Genomic DNA, 12,500 nt, shown 5'->3' with positions numbered 1-12,500 from the left:
GTCATCTCGTGTGATCTCGCGCGATCTCGCGTGATCTCGCCTCTCGGTGTGCGTCAGCCCGCGCAGCCTCTCGGCCAGCCAGCCCGCCGCCCAGTGCGAGAAGTCGACCTGTCCAGTGCCAAGGAATGGTGAAGAATTCACCCTTCTCGGCCAGCCCAGTGCGAAAAGTCGAACCTCGCGCAGGTATCCGCGCGTCGCCGCCGCGCGACTCGAGCGCGCCAGCGCCGTCGGCGCCGCCGCCTCCGAGGCCTGCGTGGTGAAGCTTGAGGGCCTCGTTACCGTGTACGCATCGCATCGCATCGCATGCACACAGCGGAGACAGGGGCGAGGGCGTGTGTGTGTTCTCTACGGCCCCTAACGGCCCTACGCCGCGGCGTGAGAGCTCGGAAGCGAGCTTTGCACGGCGATTGTGGCGGATGGCGCGACTCACCCCCGTCACCGAGGCGATGGAGATGCGTTCCGCGTGGTGTGGCACAGCCGGGAGGCGGGAGTGGGGAGGGGAGGCGGTGTACATGCAGCGGCGCACGCTCCTCCTCCAGTGGCGGGTGGAAGACAGCAGTCTCTGCTTACTCCCTCTCGGCTCCGGAGCCTGGCCCGCCGCCGGCAGCGACACACCTGCGGCCCGCAGCTTGGCGGCGCGCGCCTCGCGGTCACGCTGCAGCACGGCCTGAGGGGAGATATGGGGAGATATGGGGAGATACGGGGAGATATGGTCCGTCTCGCGGTCACGCTGCAGCACGGCCTGGGGTCGGACGCTCCCGGGTCACCTCGTCGAATCTCATCAAAGAATCTCGGCGAATCTCGTGAATCTCCTCAAAAAATCTCGGCGAATCTCGGGCCTCGGCCGCGTCGTCGTCTGCGCGCTTCTCGAGCGCCGCGATGCGGCGCAACTCGCGCGAGAGGAGGGCGGGCGCGCCTAGTCCCGCACCTCCACAGTATCGAACCCAGTGTGGGTTCAGTCCAGTGGGTGGTGCGGTATTGCGATGCGGCGCAGCTCGCGCTTGAGTGGGGCGGGCCTCGGGTCATCTCGGGTGATCTCGAGAGACCTCGGGTGATCTCGAGTGATCTCGGGTGATCTCGAGTGATCTCGCGCCTTCCGGGTCGACGGCGATGGCCGCCTCCATCGCCCGCCGCGCCTCGGGCCACTGCCGCTCCATCTCGTGCGCGAGCGCCTTGCGGTACTGCACCTTGCTTAGCACCGCACAGCCGACACCCGCCGCCTCCTTCTCCTCCACCTTCTTCTCCGCCGCCGCCTTCTCCGCCGCCTCCTTCTCCGCCGCCTCCTTCTCCGCCTTCTCCGCCGCCTCCTTCTCCGCCTTCTCCGCCGCCGCCTTCTCCGCCTTCTCCGCCGCCGCCTTCTCCGCCGCCGCCTTCTCCGCCGCCGCCTTCTCCGCCTCCCTCAGCGCCGCCTCGCAGCAAGCGAGCGCCTCGCCGCCCCGCCGCAGCTTGAGGAAGGCCGCCGCGTGGTTTGAGTGCAGCACCACCCTCGCCGCCGCGCCTCCGCCCCCGTCGGCCGCCAGGGAGAGCGCGCGCGCGTAGCACGCGGCGGCGTCGGGGTACTCGCCCGCCTTGAAGTGCGCGTTGCCCGCCTCCTTCGCCGCCGCCGCCGTCGCGTGCCCGTGTGCCCGCTCGAGGTGAGGCAGCTGCACCGGGTCCCGCCTAGCGGGAAGGTTCCTGGAACTGTCCAGGAGAGGCCCTCGGAAGGGCCGGCTCGGCCGCTGGACTGGGCTTTCGCCGCTTCATGCGGCCGCCAACCTCGGCCTGCAGCATGTCCTCCTCCCGCAGCTTGAGCCGGTCCTTCCCGCCCTGCATCGCCATCAGCGCCTGCGCCAGACGCGGGTCCTCCATCACCTCGCGAGCCGCCGCCTGCCCGTCGAGCGCGCGCAGCCGCTCGACCGCCGCGCGGAAGCCCGAGTCGGCGACGTGCGGCCGCGTGTCAGGGTGCGAGGCCAGCCGCTCCCAGATGTCGACGGCGCGAAAGATGGCAAACGGTGTGCCGGCGATGTCGGCTGGTAGCGGACCGTCGTACACGATCGGCTCCTCCTCCTCCTCGGCTGGCGCCGCCTCGCCATGCGGATCATCTGCCGGCGTGTCGGCCAGCATGCTCGCGACAGCTTAGCTGAGGTGGAGGCGGGAGCGGCGCTCGATTTCTTTTGTTTCGCGCCGTCGCACCTGTGTGAGTTGATTCATTAAATTCTTTGTGTAGGGCCAAAAATCTGAAATCGCTTCGATTTTTTGTTAAGCCGCTGCAAATCTGGCCACTCGTTGCGGTGCTCTGGAGTTCTCTGGAGAGACATGCTGCTCCGCGCGGCGCGACGCGCGTCAGCTCGACTCGTGGCCGTCGCAACGCCACGAGCGCCGATCCTAGCAGGCCTCCGCTCCGCACAGCCGTCCCTGCCGCCACTGCCGAGGCTGCTCAGCACCCAACCGCGCAGCCAGAGAGGCGAGAGAGGCTTTCTGTTTGCTGAGCTCAAGCGGTGCCGCCACCTAGAGGATGTGGCGCGGCTGGAGGCGAGGCTGCAGCCGCTGAGGACCACAAAGGAGTGGACTAAGCTCATCACGGCTCACGCCAGGGTCGGAGACCGCCGCCGCGCCTTTGGCATCCTCGATGAGATGCGGCAGGCCGGATGTGAGCCAGACGTCTTCAGCTACAGCATTCTCATCAACCTGTGCGCAAGGTCGAAGGACTGGAAGACGGCGGTGTCGCTGCTGCGCGAGATGCCAGGCGCGGGAGTGCCGCCGAACGAGGTCAGCTACAGCGCAGCCATCTCTGCGTGCGAGAAGGCTGGTCGTTGGGAGAAGGCGCTGTCGCTGCTGCGCGAGATGCCTGCTGCAGGCTTGTCACCAAACGTGGTCAGCTACAGCGCAGCCATCTCTGCGTGCGAGAAGGCTGGTCGTTGGGAGGAGGCGCTGTCGCTGCTGCGGGAGATGCTTGCTGCGGGTGTGCAACCAAACGTGATCAGCTACAGCGCGGCCATCTCTGCATGCGAGAAGGCTGGCCAATGGGAGAAGGCGCTGTCGCTGCTGCGCGAGATGCCTGCTGCGGGAGTGCGACCAGACGTGTACAGCTACAACGCGGCCATCTCTGCGTGCGAGAAGGGAGGGCAATGGGAGAAGGCGCTGTCGCTGCTGCGCGATATGCCTGATGCAGGCTTGTCACCAAACGTGATCAGCTACAACGCGGCCATCTCAGCCTGCGAGAAGGCTGGCCGGTGCGATGAGGCGCTGTCGCTGCTGCGGGAGATGCCTGCTGCGGGTGTGCAACCAAACGTGATCAGCTACAGCGCGGCCATCTCTGCATGCGAGAAGGCTGGCCAATGGGAGAAGGCGCTGTCGCTGCTGCGCGAGATGCCTGCTGCGGGAGTGCGACCAAACGTGATCAGCTACAACGCGGCCATCTCTGCGTGCGAGAAGGGAGGGCAATGGGAGAAGGCGCTGTCGCTGCTGCGCGAGATGCCTGCTGCGGGAGTGCGACCAGACGTGATCAGCTACAGCGCAGCAATCTCTGCGTGCGAGAAGGCTGGCCGGTGTGGTGATGCCCTGTCGCTGTTCAGCAAGATGCAAGAGGACGGCGTGCAACCAGACGTGTACAGCTACAGCGGAGCGATTCAGGCGTGCGCGGCGGCACAACAGCCTGCTGAGGCGCTGCGGCTCTTTAAGGAGGCGCTGAGGTCGGTGGAACCGAGCTGTATCACCTTCAACGCGGTGCTGGACGCTGTCGCGTCGCCGCAGCCGGCCATTGCTCGCGAGCTGTGGCTACAGGGCTGTGAGCGTGGCCTCTATCCCAAGGTAGAGAAGTGGGAAGCCGGCGCGCCGATGCTAGACCTGCACGATCACTCGGAGGGCGCGGGCGAGACGGCGCTGCGGTGGTGGCTGGAGGAGCGCGTGCCAGCGCTGCAGCCGAAGCCGAACCGGCTCATCATTGTCACTGGCTTTGGAAAGTCGCGCCCCGCCACGCAGGTCAGCGACCTGCGAGGGCGTGTGGCGGGCGCCCTTGCGGCGATGGGCGCTCCCACGCTGCCGAGCGACAACCCAGGGGAGTTCGTCGTGGACATGAAGGCGTGGACCGATAAGGTAAGGTAAGGTAGATTTCTCCAGGATTTCTCCACACACACAAAGTGGTGGGGCAAGGGGGGCGACCCTCGCATCTCCACGCCCGGACACGGGCAGGAGCCCCACGGCATTCAAAGTGCAAGCACTGGCCCGGTGCACGTGGGTGAGCAGCCTGCCGGCTCCGGCTCAGGTCAGAGGGCCCAGCGACTCGTCGGTTGGGTGTAAACGGGCATCCCCGAGTGGCTTCAAACCAAACAGGGTGTGAATAGAGCTGTCTTGATGGTGCTGAGGACGAAGCCACCTCAAACTTTGATGAAGCCGCGAGTTTTTATAGTTTTCATTAGCTGTGAATAGTTATTGCGCCCGCCGCAGCCCGCCCTATTCCACTGGGCACGCGCCGGGCCACGAGAGCCCTGGAAGAGCCCAGCTGGCATGTTCTATCGCCCGGGTGGCGGGCTGTCTGCATACAGACGTCTTGTCGCCATGGCTGACGCACGACTGGTCCGACGTGCGGTGGGAGTTTGACCTCAGACAGGCCGTCGGTGTCGGCGGGCTGACGGCGGCCGCCGGAATCGCGATTCGCTCTGCCAGCTGCCAGCAGCCTCGTGTCGCGGCTCTCACAGGTGCAGCTGCCAGCAGCCTCGTGTCGCGGCTCTCAGCGGTGGTGATTGGTCTTTGCGCCGTCGCTCGACGGCGTCACCACCCATCCGATCTGCGCAGCTCCTGCAGCTCCTGCAGCTCCTGCTGTCAGTCTTCTACTCTCACTCGCCGCGCGCGGATTGTGCGCCGCACCAGCAGGACACATGCTCATGCAAACAGTGCGAGAACTTGGTTGCGCCGCTTAGTGGCGGCGCTGATTTAGAGGAAGCGGCAGCGTGGGAAGCACAGCAGATGGAGGCGGCGCGGCATGCCAAGGAGCTGCAATCGCAGTACTGGGGGCGGCAGCGCCAGCAACGAGCAAGGAGAGACTGGCGGAGGTTGAGCGGCTGAGTGCAGCAAGGGCCAAGGGCAAGAAAAAGGAATGTGGGCGTGGGCGATACGGGCGCCGCTAGGCTCAACGAGGAGATGCTGTGCAGTTAGAGAGCTCGTAGCGAGCTCGATTTTGGATGAGAATTTAGATGAGAAATCCCTCAATTTTGAGAAAAAACGCCAAAAAATCGGCGCCTGCGGCGGGCCAGCCTCCGGCGGCGCCTGCGGCGGGCCGCTGGGGCTTCCTCCCCAGACCCCGTTTACACCCGAGCTATGCCCCACGACCTGAGCCGGAGCCGCCCCTCCCTCCCGACAACCAACTCCCGCACACACACAAAGCGCACTCTGGCCATCGAATGACTCCGAATGACTCACTGTGTGTGCTAAGACAGGTCTAAGTGCATTGCCGTTCTTAACGGAGTCGCTTAGGCGGCTCCGGTGGTGTGCCGGTGATAGTACTAGCACGCGCCAGTTCGCACCTGTGTCGAGCCTGTGTGCTGTGAGAGAGAGTTGATGTGTTTAAATTCTTTTCTCAAGCCGGCAGCGTGGAGTGCGGGCGTGAAGGCCAGCAGCATCGTGGCCGACTCGGGCTTCTCGGACGCTTCCGATGGCGCCCTCGAAGCATCTGTTCTTCTTCAGCTTATTTCTTTTTCTCGCGATGTCCACCCCGCCGCGCCGCCGCTCGCGCCGCCTCGCCTCCGCCTCCACCGCCTCCCCCTCGCCAGGCACGCCGCCGCCCGCCCGCCTCCTCGACCTCCCCACGGAGCTCCTCCTGCGCGCCCTCTCTCGCTGCGACCCCGCCGACATCGCTCGCGTCGCGGCCGTCTCGCTCCTCTTTCACGCCTCGCTTGCGCTCGAGGCCATCCGCTTGTGGGCGCAAGAGCGCGGCTTCGAGCTGCCGGCGCAGCCAGAGGGCGAGAGCTGCGCCGTGCGGTGGCTGTGCTTCGCTGCGCTGCTGTGCGAGTCCAACCCGCCGATGAGGGCGGCGGCAGGCCTTCAGCACAGCCTCTTCATCGATGGCGAGGGGCGGCTCTCGTCGTGCGGAAAGGCTGAGAGGTGGATGCCAGGACTGCTCGGTCATGGCGAGTGCGTGACGCAGCTCAACACGCCGACACGCCTCCCTTCCCCGCTGGGCGGCGAGCGCGCCATGAGCGTGACGGCTGGACAGTGGCACAGCCTCGCCATCACCGCCAGCGGCAGCGTCTGGAGCTGGGGCTATGGAGGCAATCTGGGCCACGGCGACGGGCAGGACCAGCAGCTGCCCAAGAAGATCGAGGCCTTTGCTGACCAGCGCGTCGTCGTGACCTCGGCTGGAGGGTTGCAATGCCTCGCCCTCACCGCCGACGGAGCCATCTGGAGCTGGGGCAATGGAGACTTTGGCCAGCTGGGCCACGGCGACAAGCAGAACCAGCTGCTGCCAAAGAAGGTCGAGGCCTTGGCTGGCCAGCGCGTCGTCGCTGTGTCGGCTGGAGCATTCCACAGTATCGCCCTCACCGCCGACGGCGCTGTCTGGAGCTGGGGCCGTGGAGACGACGGCCAGTTGGGCCACGGCGGCAGGCAGGACCAGCTGCTTCCAAAGAAGATCGAGACCTTGGCTGGCCAGCGCGTCGTCGCCGTGTCGGCTGGAGGCGTGCACAGTCTCGCCATCACCGCCGACGGAGCCATCTGGAGCTGGGGCTGTGGAACCTATGGCCGATTGGGCCACGGCGAACTGCAGGAGCAGCTGCTTCCAAAGAAGATCGAGGCCTTGTCTGGCCAGCGCGTCGTCGCTGTGTCGGCTGGACTAGTCCACAGCCTCGCCATCACCGCCGACGGCGCCGTCTTTACCTGGGGCAAGGGTGAAGACGCCTGCCGAAGAGCCTGCCTAGGCCACGGAGAGGACCTGTCGATCCAGCTGATGCCCAAGAAGATCGAGGTGTGGGCGCCGGGGCAGTGATGAGAAGGGCGAAAGGATGGGTGTGCATGTCGCGGAGGCTTGCAGAAGATGGGGGAGGGGGAGCGCAAACGAGAACCGAGACGCTTTGGCGCGGATCATTGGGAACGGAGTAATACGAAACATTTTGAGCAACACTTCAAGCAACAAACTCTCCCCTAAAAGCCTCAGCCTGCCGCTCGCATTCCAGCAGCCCAAACGGTCAATCTGCGCCTCAAGCTGTGCAGCCGTGACCTACCCACAGTCAATATCGCATGTGTGAAGAGACGCCAGCACACCGCCCCGACGCGGTGCAGGACGGTGACAAACCGGTTTGCACTGATGTACTGCCTGCGCGTTGCGCCGCGAGCAGTCTCGTAGTAGTAGTAGCAAGAACTGCTCGATCGCCCACCGAAGCCGTAGACTTCCACGTGTGCGCACATCCGCAGCGCCACGGCGACGGCGAGGAGTCCGGTAGAGGGCGTCCTGCCGATGTCCGCGAGGAGGCGCCCATGCACCTCGTGACGGAAGAGGCGAACGGATAAGCAAGATGCGCAAGATGCAGGCCGAGCGGCCCGAGTTGCGGGCGCCGAGTTGGAGCTAGAGGTACGCAGCCTTGCACCTCATGGTAGAAGATGGGGTTGATCGCATGCACATTTGGAGCGCCCGCCAGCCTGTTTGGCGAGCACAGAGGGAGAACGTGGTGAACATGACATGTCGAGTGTGAGCCTCTACCGGGGTCAAGGGAACATTTCAGAATTATCTAGGCTCTGCCGCCCGTGCTCGTGGTAGAAGACTCGCGAGACGGTCAGGTTGGGGTGCCGCCTCGCGTGCCTACCAGGAGGTGCGGACAAGGTGTGCTGCGGTGCGATTTCGGAGCGATGGGAGGTTGCTCACTCGCGGCTTGAGAAGGATTCGTCGTCGCGCTGGCCAAAGAGGCGGTAGTGGCAGGAGCCGAGCCAGGTCTGGTATTCGCAAATGGGGAGGTACCCCGCACGCCCGGGTGCCGTGCTCCAGGAGGGGGACGGGCGGAGGTCGGGGCGAGCTCCAAGCGCGAGGGCGAAGAACGCGGACGAGACCACATGGAGCTGCGTGGGCATGACAACACAGCCGAGATGAGTAGTCGAGCTGAGTGTGTCTCGAAAGTATCTAAGGTTGCACCGTGGTGCGGCTGCCGATGTGCTTTGCCAGCTCGGGAGTCCACGGCGCCTTATTGACGCGGAAAACAGCGTCGTGTGCGCTGCCTTATTGACGCGGAAAACAGCGCCTGCCTCCCCCAGCAGCAACGATCCCGCATTGCCCACAACCGCGCACCGGTTGTAGGCATTGGAAGGAGGGGCACTCGCTGCTCTCAGCATCGCTTCCAGCTTCCAATGCGGCGTGTTGCTGAGCCCATAAGGGGGTTTCCCTCGTAGGGCCGTCAGATTGAGCTGCTGGCGCAGAAACACCGGGGCGGTCGTGCTGGCGTCACCAAAGGCGGCGCAGCTAGTGGTGCGGTCGCTCGCGAATGCTTCTCGTCTCCGCTTCGGTACGGCCTGCGACTTGTCGCCCCTCTTCGGCTTTCGCTGCTGACGCGTTGTTGGCACCGACCCTCGGAGATCAGCCACCGCGGCGGGCCTGCTAATCGTCATGTGGGCTGCGTCCAAACTCGCCGGGACAGACCATTAGGTGTGTGCGCCAGACCTCAGGTATGGCAGCGCGAAATGGAGCCGACGCGTACTCATTCCTTCGGAGCGGCCAGCAGGGACTGCCAGGACGGCATTCAGCACTCGACGGGCCAGGTCTGCTGCAACGCAGCGTGTGGAATATGTGGTGGTCATGGCTGCTCCAAGCGCCCCGGCGGTTCGCTCCAGTGCTGTATGCCAGCCATTTTGCGCACTGGCCGGAGGTGTCAGTCGCAGGCGGACGTTGCGTGCGTCCTGCATGGCGCTGCTAGCCTTTCGGGCGCCCGAGTCAACGTCACCGCTAGGCAGGTGGCGCAGACAGCCGACTCCAGTACTGCGACCCTACGCGGTGGATCCGACAGCATGCATGCATGCGTCCCCAACGCGACAGCTACACCACCGCCGCGAGTCCAGTCGCGCCTCGTGCAGCGGCGCCCTCTGCGCGTGTACGTCTTCAACTCGTCCCTGAACTGCACCGACGAGCGCAACGGCAAGGACCGATATGAGTGGCTCACTGGCAGACTAGTGCCCATTCACATGCGTGTCAGTGAGCCTGGCGACGCGGACCTCCTCTACCATCCGGCATGCCTGGTCAACGCCTTCTTTGCTGGCCGGGTTAGGCAGGAGGGGCAGAGGCTCCAGAGGCAGTCCGAGCGGATCGTCTTGAACGAGCTGAGTCCGTGGCCTGACAAGCCTGTCATGATCAATGCGTTGAGGTGCTCTCGACTTGACATCAGGGGCGCTCAGCAAGCCTACCCGACGCTGTGGCAGTGGCCGACAAACGCCTCGCGTAAGTTTGCACGCACATGCCTACAGACAATGTCCCTTGGAGGGTTGGCACAGCCGCTGCAACCTTGCTCGGTTTATATGCCCTACTTCACCGACCCAGCCGCCTCAGCAGCTGCGGTCCTCCGGCCTCCGGCCGCGCGCAGCCTCGACATTCTCTTCATCGGCTCCGGCTTGCCGCACCTGCACCGCCAAGGCTACTTGGACGCCCTTCGCGGCATGGCGCACACTCACGCAGTCCGGGCCATCCTCGACATCAACGTCTCCCGGAGCAGGCGCAAGCTCGAACGAATGCGAGGCCCGCCCGGCATCGGGCAACTCATCGCCAATTACGGCGAGGCGCGCTTCACGCTCTGCCCTTCCGGTGACACGCCGGAGAGCCAGCGCATCTATCAGGCCCTGCAGCACGGCAGCATCCCGCTGCTCAATGGGCGCTTCAGCCCACCGCATTTTTTTAACTGGAGCGACGTGTCCTACCCGCTCAACATCGTCGATGGCCGTATTGTCCTTCCCTCGGCCGCGCGGACCGCCGAGCTGCACAGCAACATCGTGCGGCTCGTGCAGAGGGGCGCGCTCAGCCACACCTCGGGCGAGCTGAAGCAGTACGTGGGGGCGCAGCTCGAGCGGGTAGCCGCGGAGTGCTTTGGATGGCGCGGCAGCGTCAACCTTGGGGGTGAGGGACCGCCGCAGCCGGCGATGTCGATGCGCACGAAAAACACGAGTGCAGCGCCGTGCGAGCCAGAGAAGGAGGCGCCCGTCAGGATGCTGTCAGCCTCGGTGCGCTGGCTAACGGTCGAAACGCGGAATCGAAGTCCGATCGTCTTCAACTCCGAAGGGGGAGGTGAGCTGCGCATTGAGAATGTGGGGACCAACCAGAGCTGGCGAGGCCTGATGACCAAGCTCAGGCTCTACCTGCGCTCCATCGAGAGCACGCTTGAGCGCAGTCCCGACGACGAGACTACCATCGTCGTGCTGGCGGATGCGGCTGACGTAGCACCCAACGGCTGCTCGGCCGGTGAGATGGTCTCGCGCTATCACGAAGTGGTGCGCGCGAGTGGTGGCGCATGCTCACGTCCGCTGTATCGCAGCGCGCCTGCGGCGACGGGAAGCTCATTCTTGTAGTGCACGATTTTGGCGCAATCTATGGTGTGCTCGCCAGCAGAAGCACGGGCAGCCCGGACGCAACCAGTGATCGCGGGGCACGTGCTGCTAGGCATGCTGCTGGCCGCACGCTTCCCTGAACTCATCCGCTGCGTGATCGCGCTAGATATCGGGTATATCGAGCTTGCTGGCCTCGCAGGGCCGCACAGCTGCCGCGGCCTGCGCAACCTCTGCTTCTTCGGGGCGATGTATCAGTGGGCGCTCTGCTTGTGCTGGCTGCTTCAGCTGCTCCCTCTCATCGGCCACTTGATGCGCGCGGCCTGCTTTTGTTGCCGGCCAGCGTCGTGCTACAGCTACTTTTATCTGCACACCCGTTGCTGCTGCGAGCCGGCATGGCGAGAGAGCATCGACTGGACGCGCTACCCGCCCCAGCCGACGCTGTTCTTGCATGCCGCGTGGCTTTGGCCGCTGAGCAAATTCCTGCGCTTCTACGACGAGGCGTGGGCACGCGGCCTCGTGACGCGGGGCGATGGCTCTCGGGCTCTGCGCATGAGGGGGGACCACTACTTCTTCACGAGGCGACACCCCTTCCGCATTTTACCCAACGACCTGGCGGAGGTCTGCGCCGCAATCGACGCCTTTCTGGACGACGTCCCGTTGAGCGCCGCGGGCTGTGGTGTATAATGCCCGAGTACGACTACCTTTACGGCTCTATAAAAGACGTCGAAAAGAGGACGCTCGGCATACGGCACCAGCCTGCAGCCTCGTGCCAGTCAGAGCCACGGCCCACGGCCACGGGCTCGTGTTCTCGTCTTTTTCTGCATTCTGCAGTGCACTGGCGGGCATATTTCGAATGATATATGTCAGAGAGGCTAAAGGGACGTGTCGTATGTCACGCGCGCCCACCCAGCGAGAGGTCCAAGTTACCCCCACGGCTGCCACACCGAAATGACACCACACGAGAGCCGCGCTCACACACGTTTGACGATCACTCCGCCCCTCTCTCGCCTCCCCGCCCCCGCGCCTCGGCGCCGCCGGCCGCGCCCGCGCCCTCTGGCGGGGAGAGGGAGGCGCGCTGCGCCTGCACCCAGCCGGCTATCTCCGGCCGCAGCGTCGCCGCCTCGTCCAGCGCCGCCTCCGCCTCCGCGGCGAGCCCCAGCGCGGTGTACACCTGCGCAAGGCAGAGGTGCGCCTCCGCGAAGCTCGGCTCGAGCTCGATCACCTGCTTGAGCAGCTCCGCCGACGCGGCGTGCTGCGACTGCATGTGGAGCGCGAGCGCGCACTGGAAGCGCAGCGGGCCGGAGTCCTCGCGCGGCGCCGCCAAGATGGCTGGCCATAGCACGTCCACCGCCTCCGCCGGCCGCCTCGCCTTGAGGAGCTCCTTGGACCGCCCCACCAGCGAAGGCACGTCGGGCGCAGCACCAGCTCCAACACCCGCGACCGAAGCAGCAGCAGAAGCAGCAGCAGCAGCAGTAGGAGCAGCAGCAGCAGCAGCAGCCTCAGGCGCCGCGTCCGCCACCCCTTCAACTCCATTTGTCGGACGAAGCGCCATGCCCGCCGCCGCGCCCGCCGCCGGCCCTGCACGCGCGAGAGCAGCCCCGCCGGCCGGCGCAGCCGCGGCCAACGCGGCGAGGGGGGGAGAGGAGGCTGTGGCTGCGGCTGTGGCTGTGGCTGCGGCGGCGGTGGCGGTGGCGGTGGAGGCGGTGGCGGTGGCAGTGGTGGTGGCGGCCCTGGAGGCGGCCCTGGAGGCGGCGGCGGCGAGGTGCTGTGCGAGGGAGAAGGCGGAGTTTGGGATCCAGCAGGCAAAGACACCTGTGCGTGGTGGTGTGGTGTGGTGGTGGTGCTCGGGGGGGGGGGGGGGGGGGGGTTAAAATTCTCTCGGTGTGGGGCAAAAACCCTCCCCATTTTAGACCCCCAATCTCCGACCGGGGGGGATTCTCATCTTGGGCGGGAGATCCCCATTTCCGAGGGCTTTCCATGCCCGCACCCGGATTTGGGGGCCCCCCCCTTCCCCG

General features: G+C 65.5%; 2 protein-coding genes across 2 annotated transcripts in view; one reads left to right on the top strand and one right to left on the bottom strand.

Annotated features, from left to right (window-relative positions):
* Positions 1-2,103, bottom strand: part of EMIHUDRAFT_105258 (hypothetical protein) — a gene marked incomplete at both ends in the record, with an annotated part of 3,052 nt that extends 949 nt beyond the window's left edge. Inside the window, 4 exons of the mRNA XM_005762901.1 lie at positions 175-249; positions 616-667; positions 1,107-1,659; positions 2,030-2,103. Coding sequence (XP_005762958.1) covers positions 175-249; positions 616-667; positions 1,107-1,659; positions 2,030-2,103 — 754 coding nt within the window. The remainder of the gene's footprint in view (positions 1-174; positions 250-615; positions 668-1,106; positions 1,660-2,029) is intronic.
* Positions 2,104-2,547: 444 nt separating this feature from the next.
* On the top strand, positions 2,548-3,711 carry EMIHUDRAFT_52395 (hypothetical protein; the record flags this gene model as incomplete). The annotated part of the gene is made up of 1 exon (XM_005762900.1): positions 2,548-3,711. A coding segment is annotated over one exon (1,164 nt), but the record flags the coding sequence as incomplete, so codon positions are not given.
* Between the last annotated feature and the right edge of the window lie 8,789 nt (positions 3,712-12,500).

This window comes from Emiliania huxleyi (genome assembly GCF_000372725.1).
Source record: "Emiliania huxleyi CCMP1516 unplaced genomic scaffold EMIHUscaffold_66, whole genome shotgun sequence".
Taxonomy (NCBI): domain Eukaryota; phylum Haptophyta; order Isochrysidales; family Noelaerhabdaceae; genus Emiliania; species Emiliania huxleyi.
The sequence above is the reverse complement of the archived record's forward strand: the minus strand, read 5'-3'. Positions and strand labels throughout refer to the sequence as shown.